Source organism: Myotis myotis, unplaced genomic scaffold, assembly GCF_014108235.1.
Source record: "Myotis myotis isolate mMyoMyo1 unplaced genomic scaffold, mMyoMyo1.p scaffold_m19_p_1, whole genome shotgun sequence".
NCBI lineage: Eukaryota > Metazoa > Chordata > Mammalia > Chiroptera > Vespertilionidae > Myotis > Myotis myotis.
Window position 1 is genome coordinate 100,662,251 of NW_023416313.1, and position 23,287 is coordinate 100,685,537.

General features: G+C 42.2%; 1 protein-coding gene across 4 annotated transcripts in view; it reads left to right on the plus strand.

Annotated features, from left to right (window-relative positions):
* Positions 1-4,943: 4,943 nt before the first annotated feature.
* The window catches only part of GEMIN2 (gem nuclear organelle associated protein 2), a 41,003-nt gene continuing 22,659 nt past the window's right edge, over positions 4,944-23,287 (plus strand). For 3 of the 4 annotated variants that reach the window (XR_004973653.1, XR_004973654.1, XM_036346374.1), the window contains exons 1-6: positions 4,948-5,122; positions 5,486-5,570; positions 12,330-12,419; positions 12,684-12,743; positions 19,964-20,077; positions 22,846-22,890. Coding sequence is in view for 2 of the 4 variants with exons in the window: in XM_036346374.1 (XP_036202267.1) it covers positions 4,986-5,122; positions 5,486-5,570; positions 12,330-12,419; positions 12,684-12,743; positions 19,964-20,077; positions 22,846-22,890 (531 nt within the window). In the remaining 2 variants the exon portion in view is untranslated. Of the gene's footprint in view, positions 5,123-5,485; positions 5,571-12,329; positions 12,420-12,683; positions 12,744-19,963; positions 20,078-22,845; positions 22,891-23,287 lie in introns of all 4 variants that reach the window. The other variant, XM_036346388.1, reaches the window with a different exon arrangement.

Sequence of the window (23,287 nt, forward strand, 5' to 3'; positions counted from 1 at the left end):
CTTTGTCTGTCTTTTCTTTAATCCTTCACCGTTCCTCCTCAGGCTCATCAAACCCTTGGCTGTGTTGGCCCGGCACGATTTTTAAAAAATATATATTTTATTGATTTTTTACAGAGAGGAGGGAAGAGGGATAGAGAGCTAGAAACATCCATGAGAGAGAAACACCAATCAGCTGCCTCCTGCACACTCCCCACTGGGGATGTGCCTGCAACCAAGGTACATGCCCTTGACTGTAATCGAACCTGGGACCCTTCAGTCCGCAGGCCGACACTCTATCCACTGAACCAAACCAGTTAGGACAAGATCACTTTTCTTGAATAATTGGTGTTTATTGCATGTAACATTATCATATTTAAAATAGTTTTTCTTGAGGTATTAATGTTTATTGTATGTAACATTGTTATATTTAAGATCTTTTTTCTTGAAATTAAAAAAAAAAACTTTCCTTAGTAGTACTTATCTCAGTTATCTTTTAGAATTCACTTGAATCACTGTTTGATAAACAGCTCCCTGCCCACTACACTGTAAGCACCATGAGAGAAGAAACTCACCACTGTAACTCCCAATGCCTACCACAGTGCCTGGCACATAATTGAAAACTGATACATATCAATTGGATAACTGGGTTCATTAAAGCTTAATGGCAAAAAGAGGCAAATGAAATTTTAGATTGTGGCCAAGGAAAAAAGAACTGAGAAAGTATAATTAGACAGGAGAAATTCTAGTATAGTAGATCTTAAAGAATAGGGAGGGAAAGGATAAAATGAATGGGCTAAGCTTTGTTTCTCTTTTGGATGTTTCTTAAAATGTCAATTTCAGGGCCCTACCATATCCAATCAACAGAATAACACCTCTCTTTCAGATAATTATTTTTTGTTTTGTTTTTTGTTAATCCTAACCCCAGGGAGAGTGGAAGAGAGAGGGAAAGATAGAGAGAAACATCAATGTGAGAGAAACATACTGATTGGCTGCCTCCTGTACCCCTTGACCAGGGCCTGGGCCAGGGAGGAGCCTGCAACCAAGGTACAGGCCCTTGACTGGAATCAAATCTGGGGCTCTTTGGTCCACAGGCCAACACTCTATCCGCTGAGTCAAACCAGCTAGGGCTTAGCTAATTCTTATACACATTAATGTATGAGAATAACTAAACTGCTTAAGGGAATATAAAACACAAGGACAAATTTTGCATTTAGCTCTGCAAGGATGACTTAACAGATGCCACCATCATCAATAAACAGCTGCTGAGTGTTCTGTTTGCCCAAACCTAATATAAATACTATAGCCAAACACTAATGTAAGAAACATTGAAATAAAAAGAATTCCATTTTAAACTAATAAGTAACTGGAATCTTTGAAAATAGGGCACCAGAAATAGTTCAGAAATTTAGGAATAGTTCCTCTCAGGGAGAGGTTGATTTAAATAGTTATTCTAGTTTTAGAAGTTTAACTTTCCAACAATTAAGCTTTTCTTTTTCAGAATGACTTCATCAACCACATATAGCTTCTTCTCAGATGTTCCATATCTTACTGAAATTATCAAAAATATTTAATACAATTTCCAATTTATTACCATATTAAAATTTGTTCCAAAATTCATCACTAATTCTTTTACATCAGATTAGTTTTGAAGTAGCAGAAAGCAAGACATACATTTTTTATATACTTTTCTTTCTTCTGAATGAATTTATGCCTTTATATTTAATAAATTTTTAGAATTTCAGCCCTGGCTGGGTAGCTCCATTGGTTAGAGCATCATCCTGATCCGTCAAAGGTTAGATTCAATCCCAGGTCAGAGAACATAGAAGAAGCAACCAATGAATGCAAAAGTGGAACAACAAATCTATCTTTCTCTCTCTCTCTCTCTCTCTCTCTCTCTCTCTCTCTCTCTCCCTCCCCTCCCCTCTCTTCTTTCTTTCTTAAAAAAAAAAATAAATCAGTAAAAAAAAACCCAAAAAACCCCATTGTGGTTTTAAAACAAAGCATTTCAAAATCATTAGTGTACTTTATTACACACCTCTTCTTTTGGAAAATATTATTTCCCAGATCAGTCTTTGTTCATTCTGTTATTCTTCTCTATTTTTCCTTTATCCATGTGTAGTTTTGCCATGTTCTTATACATGGAGTTTTTATTTTTTTTTAATATATTTCTTTATTGATTTCAGAGAGAAAGGGAGAAGGGGAGAGAGAGAAACATCAATGATGAAAATCATCGGTTGGCTGCCTCCAACAGGTCCCCTATGGGGGATTGAACCCACAACCCAGGCATGTGCCCTTGGCTGGAATCGAACCTGGGACTCTTCAGTCCGTAGGCCAATGTTCTATCCACTGAGCCAAAACAGCTAGGGCAAACATGAGTTTTTAACCTAAGGACTGTCCTCATTTGGTCTTCAATTGAGTAAGTTACATTCTAGTTTCTAAATCGATTGCTAAAAACAGTGCTTTTTGTTTAAAAAAAAAAACAAACGCCTCAAACATAAATATCCTATCTAATAAAAGAAAAACATGGTAATTAGCCGTACGTCCACTACCCTTCCCATTGGCTAATCAGGGCGATATGCAAATTAACTGCCAGCCAAGATGGCGGCCTGCAGCCAGGCAGCTGATGCAAACAGGGAGGCTTGCTTGCTTCAGTGACGGAGGAAGCTAAGCTTCCCCGCCTGCCTTGCCAGCCTCTCAGCTGCACTCTAAGCAACATTGTAACAAATATAGAAGCTAAACAAAACCCCGGGCTTCAGCCAGCAGGACCGCAACATTGTTTCAAATACAGAAGGTAAACAAAGGCCAGAAACCTGCTTTCAGCAGCGGAGGTCTCATAGCTGGAGCCGAGCCTCAGAGCTAAAGCTGGCCCAGAATTAAAAAAAAGGAAAAAAGGACAGGTTGGGAGCTTCAGTCACCCACCAGCCTGAAAATGGCCCTCAGCCCCTCACCCAGGCTGGCCAGGCACCCCAGTGGGGACCCCCACCCTAAAGGGTGTGTGACCAGCTGCAAACAGCCATCATCCCCTCACCCAGGCTGGCCAGGCACCCAAGCGGGACCCCCACCCTGATCCAGGACACCCTTCAGGGCAAACCAGCCGGCCCCCACCCGTGCACCAGGCTTCTGTCCTATATAGTAAAAGGGTAATATGCCTCCCAGCACTGGGATCAGCGGAGCCACGAGGCCTCCCGGCACCGGGATCAGTGTGACAGGGGGCAGTGCCCAAACCCCCTGATCGCCCTGTGGCTCTGTGTGTGACAGGGGGCGGGGCCACAACCTCCCTATCCGCCCTGCTCTGTTCGTGACAGGGGGGAGCTCCCCAACCCCCTGATCACCCTGTGACTCTGTGTGTGACAGGGTGCAGCGCCACAACCCCCTGATCGGTCCTGCTCTGTGTGTGACAGGGTGCGGAGCCCCAACCCGCCCCCCCCCCCATCGGCCCTGCCCTGAGTGTGACAGTGGCGGCACCCCGACCCCCTGATCTGCCCTGCTCTGTGTGTGACAGGGGGCAGTGCCCCAACTCCCCTATCAGCCCTGCTCTATGAGTGACAAGGGGGAGATCCTCAACCCCCTGATCGGCCCTGCTGTGTGTGTGACAGGGGTGAGCTCCTCAACCCACTGATCGGCCCTGCTCTGTGTGTGACAGGGTACAGAGCCCCAACCCCCCTGATGGGCCCTGCTCTGTGCGTGATAGGGGGCAGTGCCCCAACCCCCTGATCAGCCCTGCTCTGTGCCTGACAGGGTGGCGCCGCAATCTCCCTATTGACCCTGCCTTGAGTGTGACAGGGGGCGGTGCCCCAACCCCCCAATCGGCCCTACCCTGAGCGTGACTAGGGGTGGCATCGCAACCTCCTGATCCGCCCTGCTCTGTGCATGACAGGGGCAGCGCCCCAACTCCCCAATCGGCCCTGCTCTGAGCCCGACCAGCGGCTGCACCTAGGGATTGGGACTGCCCTCTGCCACCCGGAGCAGGCCTAAGCCAGCAGGTCGTTATCTCCCAAGGGGTCCCAGACTGCGAGAGGGCACAGGCCGGGCTGAGGGACCCCCTCTCCTCCCTGAGTGCACAAATTTTTGTGCACCGGGCCGCTAGTAAACCTTATAAATAAAAGTCAATTGTATTCACACAGAGCTTGTTTAGAAAAATTGAGATTTAATACTTTCATTTTTTCTTGCAATTTGTGACCCAGCCAATGTTACCTCAATCATTTCTGTCTTGTTTGCTCACTTGTAAAATGGAGATAATTGTACTCACCTCACAAGATTGGCTCTAAGATTAATAATGATGACTCCTAGGTGTTAGCATTAGTTTTATCCTTTGCACTACTTATATTTAAGAAGAGTTCTTTTTGAAAAAAAGAAAAAACTAATGGTTATTCTCGGAGTAATATTCACTTCAGATAAATATAAAATGAACTTTGAAGTAGCCAAGCACAAGAGATTCGTACAAAAATTAAATTTTTGTCCATTTGTCTTCAGACAAATCTGGGTTGGAATTGGCTTTTCTTCCCCTTTGGGAGAAAGTCACAGTTGGTAGTACTTAACCCGTCTTCAGGTCGATTTTCTCCCTTATGCAAAACCGGGATAACACCAGCTACTTCAAAAGGTTGTAAAAATTGAATGAGGAAATATATGTGACCTGTGTACCAGGGGTTTAAGAATTTAGAGGTCAATAAAGGATAATTACAGTCATATTGCTCATTAATTTAAAAAATATTTTAGGACCCCTCACTACCAGCGGTGCATAAAAGTTATCAGTCTTCAGTTTCTACCCGAACCTTAGGAGAGAGGACAGAGGGTGTAAGAGTGCACACGCAGAAACATTCAGAACCGCTCCCGCAAGGAGCTCAACTCGCAGTCTTCCCGGCACCAAGGAGCCTTAGACCAGGCGGCAGGTTTGCGCAGGCGCAACCACGCCCCGCAAGCCGGCCGCGGGCTCAACTCCGCGCCAAAGGCGCCTCCTGGTGCGCCTGCGCCGTGACCCAGACGCGGGGTTGGCTGGACTGTCAGCCATGGCGTGGGTACCCGCGGAGTCTGCAGTGGAAGAGTTGATGCCCCGGCTGTTGCCAGTGGAGCCCTGCGACTTGACAGAAGGTTTCGACCCCTCCATCCCCCCGAGGACGCCTCAGGAATACTTGAGGCGGGTCCAGTGAGTGATGTGGCCTGTGCGGGAGGGCGGGCGTCCTTCCTGTTCCCCCGCGGTCGCCGCACGCCCCGTCCAGCCCGCAGTGTGATGAAGCCCCGCCTTGGTTCCGTCCAGTCTCAGCTCCGGTCGGGTCCCGATCGCTTGGTTACACCTTTACGTGGGCGAGTTTCCATGAACTCCCTTATAATTAAACTTGAATACCCATGGCAAGATAATGTAAGAAACATCTTGGTCAGTGCCTCAGTTGTAGTTCTGAACTGTTTTTCTAATTTCATAGTGAACTGCATAGAAATTGGTAGCTTGTTTTGATTCCACATGAACAAAGCCCATGTAATCACATTTCTTGCATTTATTACCTACTTGTAGGATCGAAGCCGCTCAGTGTCCAGACGTTGTGGTAGCTCAGATTGACCCAAAGAAGTTGAAAAGGAAGCAAAGTGTGAATGTTTCTGTGAGTTTTTTACCCCCTACAAATTAAAAGTCCAAGGTTCTTCCTATGGTATCCAGCAGTATCTATCAGTTAAGAAGTATGTAGTATTTGACAACTACTCCCTGATAAGTTAGACATTTGCTTGTATTTTTTCCTCCAAAAGGACATTGTCATTTACTGCCACAAGAAGCTCACAGTAACCCTGGTATTTGTAGAGATTTCCTCTTCATACTCAGGGGACATGATCCAATCCTAAATAAGTCTTTAAATGGGTTCTTTATGCTAACCTTTATTCTTTTTATTTTTTTTATTGTTTTAAATATATTTTTATTGATTTGAGAGAGGAAAGGAGAGGGAGAGAGAGATAGAAACATCCATGATGAGAGAGAATCATTGATTGGCTGCCTCCTGCATTCCTAGGTAGATGCTCAAAACTATGCCAGCCGGGCAAACCTTTCTTCTTTTAAAAAATACACATTTTTGCCGAAACCGGTTTGGCTCAGTGGATAGAGCGTCGGCCTGCGGACTGAAAGGTCCCAGGTTGGATTCCGGTCAAGGGCATGTACCTGGGTTGCGGGCACATCCCCAGTGGGGAGAGTGCAGGAGGCAGCTGATCGATGTTTCTCTCTCATTGATGTTTCTAACTCTCTATCCCTCTCCCTTCCTCTCTGTAAAAATACACATTTTAAATTGCTCTCAGAGAGGAAGGGGGAGAGAAAGAAACATCAGTGATGAGAGAGAATCATTGATGGGCTGCCTCCTGCATGCCCCTTATTGGGGATCAAGCCTGCACTGGGGCATGTGCCCTGTCGGGGAATCAACTGTGACCTCCTGGTTCATACACTCAACCACTGAGCCACACGGGCAGGGCATAATCTTTATTCTTAAGTAAACTTGTCTAGTTATCTTCATAATTTTTATTGTACTATTTAATTTTAGTGTAGTTTGCTACAAATTATGTTCAGATTTTGACTGGGTGTGTTTTTGTTTTTGGTTTAAGAAAAGAAACCCATATATCTTAACCTTTTTGTAGCTACTTGTACACTGAACATTTTCATTCATTTATCCAGCACAGTTTTTACTAATCAGCAAGGTGTGCCCGGCACTGGAAATAAACAGAGGATGAGACAGAAAAGGCCCCTATACCTTATAGAGTTTGCACTCTTCTGAGTAAGACAGATGGTAAATGAACAAATTAAATAATTATATATTGTGACTGCTGCATGAAGAAAATGAACATACATAATGACCAGTTAATAACAGGGAGAGCTACTTTAGATAGTCACAGAAGGTCTCTCTTGAGAATGTGAATTTAATTTAAAGTCAAAGGAGAGCAGCAGTTTTAAATAGTGATAAATCCTTTTCCTTTTATGTTCTAAGTAATTCCTTTATCTGATGTTTGTAATTAGCACATTTTAATTCAGACATTCAGTGTTTCATATAAGTATTTTTTCAGTTGATGGAAGATAATGCCTTATATACCTGGCTTTAAAAAGTGACTGCACCAAGGCTTTTTTAAAAAAAAGATATTTTTATTGATTTCAGAGAGGAAGGGAGAGGGGGAGAGAGAGAGAAACATCAATGATGAGAGAGACTCATTGATTGCCTGCCTCCTGCACACCCCTTACTGGGGATTGAGCCTGCAACCTGGGCATGTGCCCTTGACCAGAATTGAACCCAGGACCCTTCAGTCCACAGGCTTGAAACATATTTTTGAAGTTTTATTTTTTTATTTTATTTTTTTATTTTTTTTCAATTCAATGGTGTTTATTCACAGAGTTGTGCAACCATTATCACAATCAATTTCTGAACATTTTCATACCCCCAAAGAAACCCCCATACCCTTTAGCTTCTGTCTCATTTTTTTTTTAAATTAAATCTTTATTGTTCAGATTATTACAATTGTTCCTCTTTTTTCCCCCCCCATAACTCCCCTCCTCCCAGTTCCCACCCCACCCTCCGCCCTCACTCCCCACCCCCCGTCCTCATCCATAGGTGCACGATTTTTGTCCAGTCTCTTCCCGCATCTCCCACACCCCTTTCCCCCCCAAGAATAATCAGTCCATTCCCTTTCTATGTCCCTGATTCTATTATAATCACCAGTTCATTCTGTTCATCAGATTATTTATTCACTTGATTCTTAGATTCACTTGTTGATAGATGCATATTTGTTGTTCATAATTTGTATCTTTACCTTTTTCTTTCTTTTCCTCTTCTTAAAGGATACCTTTCAGCATTTCATATAATCCTGGTTTGGTGGTGATGAACTCCTTTAGCTTTTCCTTATCTGTGAAGCTCTTTATCTGACCTTCAATTCTGAATGATAGCTTTGCTGGATAAAGTAATCTTGGTTGCAGGTTCTTGGTATTCATCACTTTGAATATTTCTTGCCACTCCCTTCTGGCTTGCAAAGTTTCTGTTGAGAAATCAGCTGACAGTCGTATGGGTATTCCCTTGTAGGTAACTGAATTTCTTTCTCTTGCTGTTTTTAAGATTCTCTCTTTATCTTTTGCTCTTGGCATTTTAATTATGATGTGTCTTGGTGTGGTCCTCTTTGGATTCCTTTTGTTTGGGGTTCTCCGCGCTTCCTGGACCTGTAAGTCCATTTCTTTCACCAGGTGGGGGAAGTTTTCTGTCATTATTTCTTCAAATAGGTTTTCAATATCTTGCTCTCTCTCATCTTCTGGCACCCCTATAATTCTGATGTTGGTACGCTTGAAGTTGTCCCAGAGGCTCCTTACACTATCCTCGCATTTTTGGATTCTTTTTTCATTTTGCTTTTCCAGTTGGGTGTTTTTTGCTTCCTCGCATTTCAAATCATTGACTTGATTCTTGCGCTCCTCTGGTCTGCTGTCGGGAGTCTGTATAATATTCGTTATTTCAGTCTGTGTGTGCTTAATTTCTAGTTGGTTCCCCAATATAACATCGAGGGTCTCATTAGTTTTCTTGTAGATCTCATTAAGTTTATCGGCGGCTTCTAAACAGTTCTTGAGAGACCTTAAAAGTGTGGTTCTGAACTCTATATCTTCCATTGACAATTTTGTCCTGTTTCTTTGTCTCCGCATTTTGTTATGCTTCCTTGGTGCACCCCCTAGTGGTCTTTGTTCGCAGTCTTATAGTTAAACCTTGATTGTTGTAGCTTATACCAGGGAGGGTTTGACCTCCAGGCCAAGTGGCTATGAGAATCAGCTGTGTCTGCAGTGAGAGAACTTCTGTCCTCTGGGGAGGTGCTAATCTAGCCTTTGCCTGAGGCTATCCGGCAAATGCCTCTGTGCAGGGCTTGGGCGGGTCGGGTCCCACAGGATCAACAGGGTGGGCCGGAGAGAGCAGTTATGGCGGCTCTCAGTCCTGTCCCCAGGGGCTCTGCCTCTCTGAGTCCCAGCACCCGCTGCAAAGCTCGGAGAGAAAGTTGCACTTGCTCTGACCGAAGCCAGACAGTCCCGCTTCTCCCGTTTGAGTCTGGGTCCCTAAAGACTCGCCTGTATCTGGAGCTCAGAGTCCGCGACTCCCTCCCGATTGAAAACGCCAACCGCGCCCTCCACCGCCAGCCCGCTCCGCGCACTCCACACCTCAGAATTTGACTTCAGCACTGCGCCTCCTCTGAGTGTCCGTATGCGTTTCTCTTTCCTCCTAGTTGTAGGACTTCCACTCAGCCAGCGTTCCAGTGGTTCTGGGTGATGTCCCTTCCGTTTTTTAGTTTCACTTTTGAAGTAGTTGTTCAAGGCAGCAAACTCCGGCGTGAACCTATGCCGCCATCTTGGTTCTCGAGTCTCTGTCTCCTGAAGTTTTAGTTTGGCTCTATCCACAGCCAAACCGGCTAGGGCTTCACTAAGTTTTATTTCAAGGCAATATGCGATCAATTGTGAATTACATATTGTTTTAGGAAATAGAAGTGGACCTTTCAGGATAAAATATCTTAAATTATTTGAGTATGTTCTGCCTATACTGAAATTGTTTATTTGGGACATATCTTTTTGTTTCAGACTTCTGTTATTCTAGACAGGTAGGACTAGATTATATCTTTAGTGCTCATATCATGTAGATTTCTTAGATATTACAACTATAAACATTCCAGATTGCTTTTTTTTTTAATATATTTTTTATTGATTAAGATATTACATATGTGTCCTTGTCCCCACGTTACCCTCTACCCCCCACCCCCCCACCCCTGCTCATGCCCTCACCCCCCCGTTGTCCATGTCCATTGGTTAGGCCTATATGCTTGCATATAAGTCCTTTGGTTGATCTTTCCCCCTTACCCCCACCCTCCCCTACCTTCCCTCCAAGTCCCGACAGTCCAATCAATGCCTCTCCGTCTCTGGATCAGTCCTTGTTCATCAGCTTATGTTGTTCATTATATTCCACAAATGAGTGAGATCCTGTGGTATTTATCCGCTCTCCAGTTCCATCCATGCTGTGGCAAATGGTAAGAGTTCCTTTTTCTTCTTCCTCTTCTTAAAGAATACCTTTCAGCATTTCATATAATGCTGGTTTGGTGGTGATGAACTCCTTTAGCTTTTTCTTATCCGTGAAGCTCTTTATCTGACCTTCTATTCTGAATGATAGCTTTGCTGGATAAAGTAATCTTGGTTGCAGGTTCTTGCTATTCATCACTTTGAATATTTCTTGCCACTCTCTTCTGGCCTGCATGGTTTCTGTTGAGAAATCAGCTGACAGTCGTATGGGTACTCCCTTGTAGGTAACTGACTGTCTTTCTCTTGCTGCTTTTAAGATTCTCTCTTTATCTTTTGCTCTTGGCATTTTAATTATGATGTGTCTTGGTGTGGTCCTCCTTGGATTCCTTTTGTTTGGGGTTCTCTGCGCTTCCTGGACTTGTAAGTCCATTTCTTTCAGCAGGTAGGGGAAGTTTTCTGTCATTATTTCTTCAAAAAGGTTTTCAATATCTTGCCCTCTCTCTCCTTCTGGTACCCCTATAATTCTGATGTTGGTACGCTTGAAGTTGTCCCAGAGGTTCCTTACACTATCTTCATATTTTTGGAATCTCTTTTCTTTTTTCTTTTTCGGTTGGGTATTTTTTGTTTCTTTGTATTTCAAATCTTTGACTTGATTCTTGGGATCCTCTTTTCTGCTGCTGGATCTCTGTAAATTATTCTTTATTTCAGTCAGTGTATGCTTAATTTCTAGTTGGTCCTTTTTCATGTCCTCCATGGTCTCCCTATACTTATTGAGGGATTCATTAAATTTATCGGCGGTTTCCATAAAATTCTTGAAAAACCTTATAACCGTGGCCTTAAACTCTATATCCAATCGTTTGCTTTCCTCCATTTCTGCCATTTGTGACCTGTTTCTTTGTCTCCGCATTTTGGCAGCTTCCCTGTATTGATAGAGTGGCCTTGTGCGCCAGGTGTCCTGTAGGGCCCAGTAGCTCAGCCTCCCCAGTTACCTGGGGTGGACACTCTTGGTGCACTCTTGGTGCCTTGGTTGTTGTAGAATCACTGGGAGGAATTGACCTCCAGGCCAATTGGCTGTGAGAATCAGCTGTGTCTAAAGTGGGAGAACTTCTGTGCTGAAGACACCCTTCTGGGGCAAGACTTGCTTCAGTGGGGCTTTGGTGCTCACTGAGTCTGCTCCCTGAGTGCGTCCCTTATGGATCTGAGGAGTTGCAGTCTGGATGGACCCCCTCTGACCACTGGGTACAGTGGCTCCTGGATCTAAGGAGGTGCTAATTCAGCCTCTGCCTGAGGCCACACTGCAGGAGCCACGAAGAGGCTCAGCTGTGAAGCAATGCAAGCCGCTGCGGGGCCTTGGGCCTTCTCTTGGAAGTTCCAGGTCTGCCTGGTTCGGCTGCAGTTAGGTACATTCACATGCAAAAGCCTCTGCCGCAGCCTGGGTGGGGCGGGGTCTCAGGGAGTCAGAGGGCGGAGAAAGCGGCCATGGCCGATTCTCCGCCCGGAGTCGCGCGTCTCAGTGTTCCGGTAACGGCTGCAAGCACCTCTGAGGGAAAGCCGCCCTCAAGTTCGCTCGCTGCTGGACAGACCAGCTTCTCCCCGTATGAGACCTGGGTCCCCAGAGACTTCCCGGAACCGGAGTTCAGAGCCGTCGGGAGTTTGTGATTCAAAAAGACAGCCGCGTCCTCAGGCGCCACCCCCTTTCCTCGCGCGCGCGCGCCGCCGTACCTCTGCACTTCACCTCCGCAGCGCCTCTGGCTCTCAGCGTGCTTTTCTTTCCTTCTAGTTGTGGAATTTACACTCAGCCAGCCTTCCTGTTGTTCTGGATGATGTTTGCTCAGTCCTTTGGGGTAATTTTCAATTGTTGTGTGAGGCAATAATTTCCCGGTGTTTACCTATGCCGCCATCTTAGTTGCTCTTGCTTCCTTTTCTTTTCCAGATTGCTTTTATTAAAGTGACTAAATAAGGATCTTTTCCTAACATTTTATTTTTTAAAAATAATGTTTTTATTTATTTTAGAGGGAGAGGGAGAGAGAGAAACACTGATCGGTTGCATATACCCTAACCGGGGATAGAACCCACAAATTGGGCATGTGCCCTGACCAGGAATCAAACCAGCAATCTTTTGTTTCATGGGATGAAACTCAACCAACTGAGCCACATGGGCCAGGGCTCCTAACACTTTAAACTTAGACATAAATAGTAAAGTGAAATGCCTATCTACTTTTTTGTATATAGTCTTAATCATTTTTTATATAGTCTTAATCATTTACTGTATTATTCAATGTTCATGTTGATTTTACTTCTCAGAGGCCTGAGATGCTAGTTACAACACTAGCATTGATTCTAACAATTACAAACTGATCTCTAGCTTTCAGGATGCCAACCAGCTCCTCAAGGCTATTCCCCCACACTTCAGTGGCAACAGCAACAAGTGGCACAATTTTCAACTATTCGACAGGTAGGTGTACTTTAATTATTTAATCAAATTACATCTCTCATTTATTTCTGCATTTAGACTTTAGTTCAAAAAATAAGATTTTTTATTCTGAACTATAAAGAAAAGAGTATTTATGAATCAATAACCAAATTATTATAATCATTAGACATAGTATAGTTTGAAACATATTTTTGAAGTTTTAGGATTATTAGAATGTTGTACAGCAATTGATTTATTTTTAATCATCCTTCTCTGAAGCTCACTGCCTAACTCTTCTTCCTATAGAGTGTGAACAGACATAGAAGTCACTGGAAATCACAACAGTTGGATAGTAATGTGACCATGGTATGTAAGTTTCTCTGTTTACGTTGTACAGTGTATACTTATTTGAAATAGTTCATATTTACTTCCAGTCTTTAAAGATTCATTTACTTAGTCCATATTACTTTCTTTTTTTTCCCATCTGCCCTTAATAGTAACAATTCCATTATATTAGTGGCCTTAAAAGTCTAAAATCAGTAATGCAAGTTGTTATTTTATATCCATTTTGATCCAAAGCATTTTGAAAGATTTTAGATAGGTAATTGTTAGGCCTCCACAAAGTTCTTTATTTTGTTATTGATAATCCTCACCCGAGGATATTATTTCCATTGATTTTTTTCAGGTTTTTTTTTTATTTCAAGAAAAACGATTTTAAATATAATAATGTTACATGCAATAAACCTTAATCTTTTAAGAAAAACGATCTTAAATATAATGTTACATGCAGTAAACATTAATATCTTCAAGAAAAACAATTTTAAATATGATAATGTTACATGCAATAAACACGTTATTCAAGAAAAATGGTCTTACATATAATAATATTACATGCAATGAACATTAATATTTCAAGAATAAAAGAATTTTAAGTATGATAATATTGCCAAAACTACTAACATAGTATGATAGCACAGAAGTTGTAGGAAATAGTAAATATCTGCAAATAACAGGATTACTTCTGTTGTATTCTAGAATATTTTTCCCCCTCTGGCTCTATTTTTGTTCATCAGTTTATATTCCACAAATGAGTGAGATCATATGATATTTATCTTTCTCCTACTTGCTTACTTTGCTTAGCATGATGCTTTTAAAGTCTATTTTGTCAGATATGAGTATTGCTACTCCAGCTTTTTTTTCTTTTCCATTTGCATGGAAAAATTTTTTCCGGCCCTTCACTTTCATCCTGTGTGTGTGTCTTTTGTTTTGAGGTGGGTTTCTGGTAGACAGCATATAGTTGGGTCATGTTTTTGTATCTATTCAGCTACCCTACACCTTTTGATTGGAGCATTTAATCCATTTACATTTAGGGCTATTATTGAGAGGTACTTATTTATAGCCATTTTAATTCTGTATGGCTAGGTTTCTCTCTGTGTTTCTTTTTCTCAGCAATCCCTTACAGCAATCCCTTTAGCATTTCTTCTAATGCTGGCATGGTGGTGATGAACTCCTTTAGCCTTTTTTTGTCTGGGAAGCTCTTTATTTGACTGTCTATTTTGAATGATAGCCTTGCTGGATATAGTAGTCTTGGTCTCAGATCCTTTCCATTACCTTGAGTACTTCATACCATTCCCTTCTGGCCTTTAGAGTTTCTTTTTCTTTTCTTTTTTTTAAATATAGTTTATTGATTTCTTACAGAGAGGAAGGGAGAGAGATAGAGAGTCAAACATCGATGAGAGAGAAACATTGATCAGCTGCCTCCTGCACACCCCCCACTGGGGATGTGCCAGCAACCAAGGTACATGCCCTTGACCGAAATCGAACCTGGGACCTTTCAGTCCGCAGGCTGACGCTCTATCCACTGAGCCAAACCAGTCAGGGCGTGTTTCTGATGAGAAATCAGGTGTCAGCCTTATGGGAACTCCTTTGCAGGCAACAGTTTTCTTTTCTCTTGCTGCCTTTAAGATTCACTCTTTGCCTTTAATTTTTGGCATTTTAATTAGGATATGTTTACGTATGGGTCTGTTTGGGTTCTTCTTGTTGGGGTTCTCTACGCCTCCTGAACTTGTGTGATTTTTCCCTTTCCAGGTTAGGGAAGTTTTCTACCATTATTTCTTCAAACACTTTATTCTTTTCTCCCTTTCTGCCTCTTCTGGCACATCTACTATTCTAATATTGTTACGTTTCACATTGTCCCACAGTTCCCTTAAACTGCCCACCTGTTTTTTAATTATTTTTTTCTTTCTGGTTTTCTTATTGAGTGATATTCTCAACTCTGTCTTCTGATTCACTGATTCGATCTTCAGCTTCCCCTAATCTGCTGTGTATTCCTTCCAATGTGTTCTTTATTTGTGTTATGTCATTCTTTATCTCAGACTGTTCATTTTTCATAGTTACTATGTCTTTTTTCATACTGTTGAGCATTTTTAACATCATTACTCTGAACTCTGTTTCAGAGAAATTTCTTATCTCTGCTTCATTTATCTCTTCTTCTGGGGAATTCTCCAGTTCTTTCATTTGAGGGTTGTTTCTTTGTTTCCTCATTTTGATTGGGTTTGTGACTATGTTTTCGGTAGATCCTCTACACCTCTCAATCTGTAGTGCAGGACAGTGTTAAAGGCTGTTTCTAACTAATTGGATCAGGCAAAGACTCAAAGCCTCCAGAAATTGTCTCTATCTACAGATTAATAGGATTCCAATTTGAATTGCCCCGAGGCAATCATCCTCAGATCTGTCGAGAGTTTTTTCAACAGGGTGGGGCAGTTGCTTCAGCCTGGAAGCTAATTGTTACTCTTTTTTTTTAATATATTTTATTGATTTTTTTTTACAGAGAGGAAGGGAGAGGGATAGAGAGTTAGAAACATCGATCAGCTGCCTCCTGCACACTCCCCACTGGGGATGTGCCCACACCCAAGGTACATGCCCTTGACCAGAATCGAACCTGGGACCCTTGAGTCCTCAGGCTGACACACTATCCACTGAGCCAAACCAGTTAGGGTGCTAATTGTTACTTTTAATCTTTTGTGTATTCTCAGGGCAGGGTGTTTTCTAATTGGGTATGTCAACTGTCTTCCCCCAGACAAGGCAGATGTCTATGTGGGAAAGATGTCCTCTGCAGTGTGAGGGAATGACAGCCCAGGAATGACTTAAGCTCCTCAGTAGATATGATATATCTGGACTACCAAATAAAAAAGGTAGTTGGGGAAGAGATAGATACATTGTTCCAAGGCAATACTTTTCTTTTCTGTGAAAGGTTTTTAATTTTTACTTCGTATATTCCCCCCCTCTTTTTTTTTAAAAAAAATACATTTTTATTGATTTCATAGAAGGGAGAGGGAGAGATAGATAGAAACATCAATGATGAGAGAGAATCATCCATAGGCTGCCTCCTGCACGCCCCATACTGGGGATTGAGCCCGCATCCCAGACATGTGCCCTTACTGGGAATTGAACTGTGACCTCCTGGTTCATAGGTTGATGCTCAACCACTGAGCCACACCAGCTGGGCTTCCCCCCTTTTTTAAAAATCTATATTTCAAGTATAGTTGACATACGATATTATATTAATTTCAGATGTACACCGGGGCAATACTTTTAACCTTTTAGGGAGTCTCATATTTTTCCTGAGAATCAAATGAAAGCTGTTAATCTTCAGAGGGACAAAATGCACCTATACACATAATTTTGCTCAGTTTTAGTTTGTTCATAGATTTCAAATTTTAGAAGCAGCTTCGAGGTAGTTCTTCCTAACATCTTTTACATGGTGACATATTGGTGTAAATGGAGGCAGCCACTTGCATAATCTTCCTGAGACTACCAGCTGAAAGCTGAGATTCAATATATGGCCTCTCCATACCAGTTGGAAGCTCTCTCTTAAAAATTAGTGAAAGAACTTACATCACTTGCCCAAGACCATTTAACTCATCAAAGATATAGCTGGGACCTTCCTGACCCCCATGTAAATATTGTTCTGCCCTCTAGGGACACGCATGTCAGTGTCCCTGAAGGCAGGCTGCTCTGTAAATAATAAAGATGGTTTTGATTTAAATAGTTAACTTTTTTAAAAAGGGTATAGCTGTGAGCCACTGAGCTTTGTCTCTAAAGCCTTTCTCTATGCTGTGAGGCCTCATAGCAAAAAAGGAGGTGGGGGTAGGTAGGCAGATACATTATTTTTTTTCTTACTCAGAGTAAGGACTTTGTGTACATGCTTACTAATTCAAAAATGAAACCACATCAGGAACATTATGATGATACTAGAGGCCCGTTGCAGGAAGATTCCTGCAAGAATAGGGCTTCCTGCGGCCCGAGGGAAGCAGAGAAGGGAGCAAAATCTGCCGAGGCTTTGCTCCTGCATCTGCTGCCCCACTTGCTTCCCTCCTGCCTCCGCCGCCCTGCTTGCTTCCCTTCCGCTTCCGCCACCCCCGCTTGCTTCCCTCCCACCTCTGCCGCCCCCGCTTGCTTCTCTGCAGCTTCGCTCCCTTCTACAGCGCTTGGCTTCCTTCTACGTTGCCTTCAGTCTTCGCTCTGCGCCTGCATATGCAAATTAACCACCATCTTTGTTGGATTAATTTGCATACTCATTTGATTGGCTGGTGGGTGTAGCAGAGTGACACCAATTTGCATGTTTCTCTTTTATTAGTGTAGATAATTTTTTAAAAAATGAAATGGCCTAACATAATTGATTCAATAAATTATGATCCACCAACACAGGAATATTATGTAACAACTAGAGGCCTGGTGCACGAATTCGTGCACCAGTGGGGTCACTCAACCTGGCCTGCGCCCTCTCGCAATCTGGCCAGGCCTGTGGGGATTGGGTTGAAACCAGCAGCCTGACATCCCCTGAGGGGTGTAGTAATGCACAAAGTGGCAGGCGGCTGGGGAGGAGCCCGAGCCCAGGCTGGGTGCCACACTGCTCCCGCTCATCCCAGCCCCGCTGCGCCTGCTGCCACTGCCATTCAGTAGCGCTGTCATGGAGGCAGGAGAGGCTCCTGCTACCGCAGCTGCGCTTGCCAGCCATGAGCCTGATGTCTGGCACCTGTCGGTCAGCGGTGCTCCCGCTGTGGGAGTGCACTGACCACCAGGGGGCAGCTTTTGTATTGAGTGTCTGCCCCCTAGTGGTCAGTGCGCATCATAGCGACTGGTCGTTTGGTCACTTAGGCTTTTATATATATTATATATATAGATAAGAGGTTCATCGTGGAAAATATAAACATGAAAATCATAAAACACTCTGGTGTCAACTATGTAAATATAAACATTTAGCCCTAGCCGGTTTGGCTCAGTGGCGAGAGCGTCAGCCTGTGGACTGAAAGATCCCAGGTTTGATTCCAGGTCAGGGCACATGCCTGAGTTGTGGGCTCGATCCCCAGTAGGGAGCGTGCAAGAGGCAGCCAATCAATGATTCTCTCTCATCATTGAGGTTTCTATATCTCTCTCTCTTCCTTCCTCTGGAAATCAATAAAAATAATATTTAAAATATCCTATATAATAAAAGCCTAATATGCTAAGTATCCAACCATTTGTTGGATTGTTCAACCAGTCACTATGATGCACACTGACCACCAGCGGGCAGACTCTCTGACTGGTAGGTTAGCTTGCTGCTGGGGTCCATCCGATTGAGACTGGGCGAGATTGCCTGGACACGCCCTGGTACCCTCCCTCCCCAGACCCGAACGTGCACCAGTGGGGTCCTTCAGCCTGGCCTGTGGGGAACGGACCCTGACATCCCCTGAGGGGTCCCAAAACTGGCTCCCCGACATCCCCCAAGGGATCCCAGATTATGAGAGGGTGCCGGCCAGGCCAAGGGACCCCACTGGTGCACGAATCCATGCACTGGGCCTCTAGTATATACATATATATAAACATTTATTTATTGATTAATCCAATCATTTATTAAGCACCTATTATCCTATATAATAAAAGGGTAATATGCAAATTTACCCTAACAGCAAAACGACCAGAATGACCGCTCAACCAGTCACTATGAGGTGCACTGAACACCTCTCGGTCTCTTTTCCTGGCCGGCAGGCTCCCATTGCCTAATGGTGAATAGGGAACCCAGGGTGGCTGGTGGTGGCGCAGGCAATGTCAGGCCAAGGCCCCCGCCCCGCCAGTCGTCCCACACACTGGGGGGGCAACCAGTGGTGGGGGCTGTCAGGCTCTGATCGCCCCATGGTGAACAGGGAACCGGAGGTGGGTGGCGGCAGGGGGTGGGGCTGGCAGCTGGGGAAGATGGCCCTGATCGCAGGCCAGGCCTAGGGACTGGACCATATCCGTGCACAAATTTTATGCACCGGGCCTCTAGCATTTAATCAGGGTATTTAGTGCTACCTGCAGCAGAAATAATCTCTAACCTAATGGAGAAAGGTGGATAACATTGTTTTAGGACAATAGGTTTTAACCTTTTAGGGGTTTCATATTCATCCTGAGAATTTAATGAAAACTATTTGTCATCAGGGGGGAATACCACACCTTTGCAAAGTAAGGTGCAAAGTAATGTATACAAATAAAGATAGTTTTATTAGGATAGTTGTATTTGGCTGAGTGCTCCCCACTGATCCTGCTTTTTCCATCTGGCAATATAAAATAAATCTATTTTTTCTTTGATTAGACAGCCCATCAAGTATGTGAGATATATAATCATGTCTCCTTCCCTGGAAAAAACATCTTTCGTTCCTGTCGCATTCTTTTTTTTTTTCTTTCTAAATATGTTTTTATTGATTTTTAGAGAGAGAGAGGAAGGGAGAGGGAGAGAGAAACATCGATGAGAGAGAGAAACATCAAGAAACATTGATTGGCTGTCTCCTGCATGCCCCCTACTGGGAATCAATCCAAAATCCTGGTATGTTCCCTGACGGAATCAAACTGGCGCCTCTCAGTGCATGGGATGACACTCAACTAACTGAGCCACACTGGCCAGCGCTCTTGTTAGCATTCTTAATGTGTATTTTTTTTCACACCAGTTTCCATGTTTATCATCCTTTTTTGAGCATTCCCTTGCTTGTTAGTGTCCATTAAAGTGTGCTCCAAAGTAAAAATGTCCCTCAAATGGTATGACCAGTTGGGCACTGTAGTAGTTTGCTAGAGCCCCCATAGCAAAATACCACAAACTAGATAGCTTAACCAATAGTAATTTACTTTCTCATTAGGTTAGAAATCTAATATCAAGGTGTCAGTAGGTTTGGTTTCTCTCAAGGCCTCTAGAGCTCTTTGGCTTGCATATGCTGTCTTCTCATTGTATGTTTGCATAGTCTTTCCTCTGTGCACACACATCCCCAGTGTCTCGCTGTGTGTCCAAATTTCCTCTTCTTGCAAGGACAACAGTGAGATTGGATTTGGGCCCATTCTGCAATTTACCTAAATCACCTCTATAAAGGCCCTGTCTCCAAGTATAGTCACATCCTGAGGTACTGGGGATTAAGTTTTCAACATTTGAATTTGGGGAGGGACATAATTCAATCCATAACAGGTACCATATTTTTGTGTTGATGTGGTGGAACTATGGAGGATTCTTATTTCTTTTTTCACAGTTCTGTATTTTAGCAATACATAGAAATAAGTAAATTTATTTTTTTTTCTTTTAGCCAAAATCTGAAGATGAAGAAGGCTGGAAAAAATTTTGTCTGGGTGAAAGGTTATGTTCTGAAGGGGCTGTTGGACCAGCTAAAAATGAAAGTCCTGGAATAGATTATATACAAGTAGGTGATAAGTAGTTAAAACAACAAAGTATTCTAGTTCTAGTGCATCTTTTTTTTTTTAATATATATATTTTTATTGATTTCAGAGAGGAAGGGAGAGAGAATCATCAATGTTGAGAGAGAGTCATTGATCGGATGCCTCCCACATACCCTACACTGGGAATAGAACCGCAACCCAGGCATGTGCCCCATTCGGGACAATTCCTGGTTCATTGGTAGATGCTCAACCACGGTGTCATGCCAGTGGGCCATCATCAGCAAGCTGCAGCCTAGTCCAAGTCCAGTCCACAACCTATTTTTTATACAGCTCATGAGCTAAGAATGGTTTTTATATTTTTTAAGGGTTATAAAAAAACAAACATAATATGTGACTAAGACAGTGTTTGGCCTGCAAAGCCTAAAATATTTAGTTTGGCGATTTACAGAAAATGTTTGCCAACCCCTGACTTAGTGTATTACCTCTTTAATTTAAAAATTGGTATCCCAGTTTCTGAAACAACGTACTGTGATATTTTTTAGGTTGGCTTCATATCATTAATGTTTTAATTAGATAGGATCTTTAAAAAATTGTTAGTCATGGCTCGAACAATTAGTGACTAGTGGCAGGGAAACAGAAAAACATACGACATGATGAGGGATGTTCTAAAAATCCTTAGTAAATTGCATATTCTGGAGATGGAATGCTGAGAGTATATTTAAATTTCATAAAGCTTCATAAATTATGTGGACAACTTTTTCTTGTCCTTCAGGATTCACCTGCCCTCAAATTTGCAGATGTTTCTATGGAACCCTCTGCATACGTCAGCATTACTACTAACTCTATATTATGTTGTTCTGTTCTGTTGAATAAGTATTTATTGTGTCCTACATGGTACCACATTGTGTTTTTCCTATTTAAAACTAATTTATCCCCAAATGGAAAAGCTCCAAAAATCACTAAAAAGACTGAGAACCTGATTAAAAACAAATAATAGTCCCATAATACAAATAGACCTCACAGAAAGGAAATACAAATTGTTCTTATACGAGAAGATGCACAAACTCACTTGTAATATAAATGTAACTTGTAACCATATTGAGCTGCAATTTTTTCAGGTGATATATTGGCAAAGAAAGCTTGATATACTGTGTTGATAGGGCTGGGAAAACAGGTATTCTTATATATGTGATATATGATGAGAGTGAAAAATAGATTCAGATCGCCAGGGGAACTAATTTGGCACTGTTTCTTATACAACTTACTCTTTTTTCTTTTTTTTAAATATATTTTTATTGATTTCAGAGAGGGTGGGAGAAGGAGAGAAAGATAGAAATATCAATGCTGAGAATCTGATCGGCCGTCTCCTGCATGCCCTCACTGGGGATCAAGCATGCAACCAGAATTGAACCCAAAACCCTTCAGTCCGCAGGCCAACACTCTTATCTACTGAACTAGACTGGCTAGGGCCAACCTATTCTTTTGCATAATCCCTAATGTATGTTACATTTTAAAAATGTGTTTTAATTTAATAAAGAATTAAAATTTATTTATTTTGCTTGTTATTACAAAATACATACAAGTAACATATACCATGTGAAAGAACCACTTAAAGATGTAAGAGTTTATTGCCTGTCCTATTTTTTTTTTTTTTTAAATATATATATATATACCCAGTGTGGGGCTGCCTCCTGCACGCCCCACACTGGGTATTGGGCTCACAGCCTAGACATGTGCCCTAACCAGAAATTGAACCTTAACCTCCTGGTTCATAGGTTGATGCTCAACCACTGAGCAACACTGGCTGGGCGCATGTCCTCTTAAGTTTCTCACAGGTCAATGCTATTTTCATAATCAATGCTCCCAGCATTAAGCTGCAAAGTAGAATTTAAAAAATTGAATCAGATTAGGTTTGAAAAAAGTCATTCTAATTCAAGTGCCCTTTATTCTTGAAAATATTAGCTTTAGCTGAAGATTCTTTTTAAATACTCAATGAACTATTTATTTGTGAGTTTTTTTAAATTGATTTTGAGAGAGAAAAACATTGATTGGTTGCTTCCCGCATGTGCCCCAACCGCGGATGGAACCTGCAACCTGGGTATGTGCCTTGACTGGGAATTGAACCGGCCACCTTTTAGTGAATTGGACAACGCTCCAACCAAATCATACCGGGCAAGGCTAGCTGAAGCTTTTTTAAAAGATTGTATCAGCCCTGGCCAGTTGCTCAGTGGTTAGAGTGTTGGCCTGTGGACAGAAGGGTTGAGGGTTCAATTCCGGTCAAGGGCACAGTCAAGGCCACGTACCCCAGTTGCAGGCCCAGTCCCTGGCCCCTAGTCCCCAGCCCTTGTCAGGGCATGAGGGAGGCAACCAATCGATGTGTCTCTGACATCAATGTTTCTTTCTGTCTCTCCCCCTCCCTTCCATACCCTCTAAAAAATCAGTGGAAAAAAGTATCCTCAGATGAGGATTAACCAAAAAAAAGTTTGTATCACATATTTATGTAATAGTATTAATAATATCAGTATCTTTTTAAAAATTTTCATACTTTAACATTTTAATTATGGAAATCATTTTTAAATTTACATATTCAGATTTCAAGACATCATTTGAGGGGGGCATTACCAATGTAATACTTCATGGAACATTTTATTGTAATAGGCAATAAAGGAATTGTGTTTTATAGCCATTTTTTGTTTCTAAGTAATAGTGTGATGAAAAATTCACCAGTTTGAAAAAAAATTAAATCCCTCATAATACTATTTAGTAAATTTCAATCTCATTTTTCTTTCAGATTGGTTTTCCTCCCTTGCTTAGTATTGTTAGCAGAATGAATCAGGTAAAGTCTATCTACTAAGGATATATGCATTCTTTTGTTTGTGATGTGAGTGAAAGTATTTGAATACATTTACTGAATATTTATGCAAAATCCTGTCCTAAACTCTTGTGTGTGTTTTCTAAATTCTTTAACATTTCTTATTTAATCCTTAATGCCACCCTGTATAGGGAGTTATTATTAATACGTATCCCCTTTTTAGAGAAGAGGAAACAAAATTAACGCTTAAGTAACTTGCAGGTATTTTTTTCAGCAAGTTTTAATGGCAGCACTGGTATTCAATATCAGAGTGATCTAATTCTAGAACTGACACTCTTAATCATGGTGCTAAACTATTTAATTGTGTATATTTCAGTTGTTAGTCTTAGATTCTGGGGTTTAAAGTAAATACGAAGGTTAG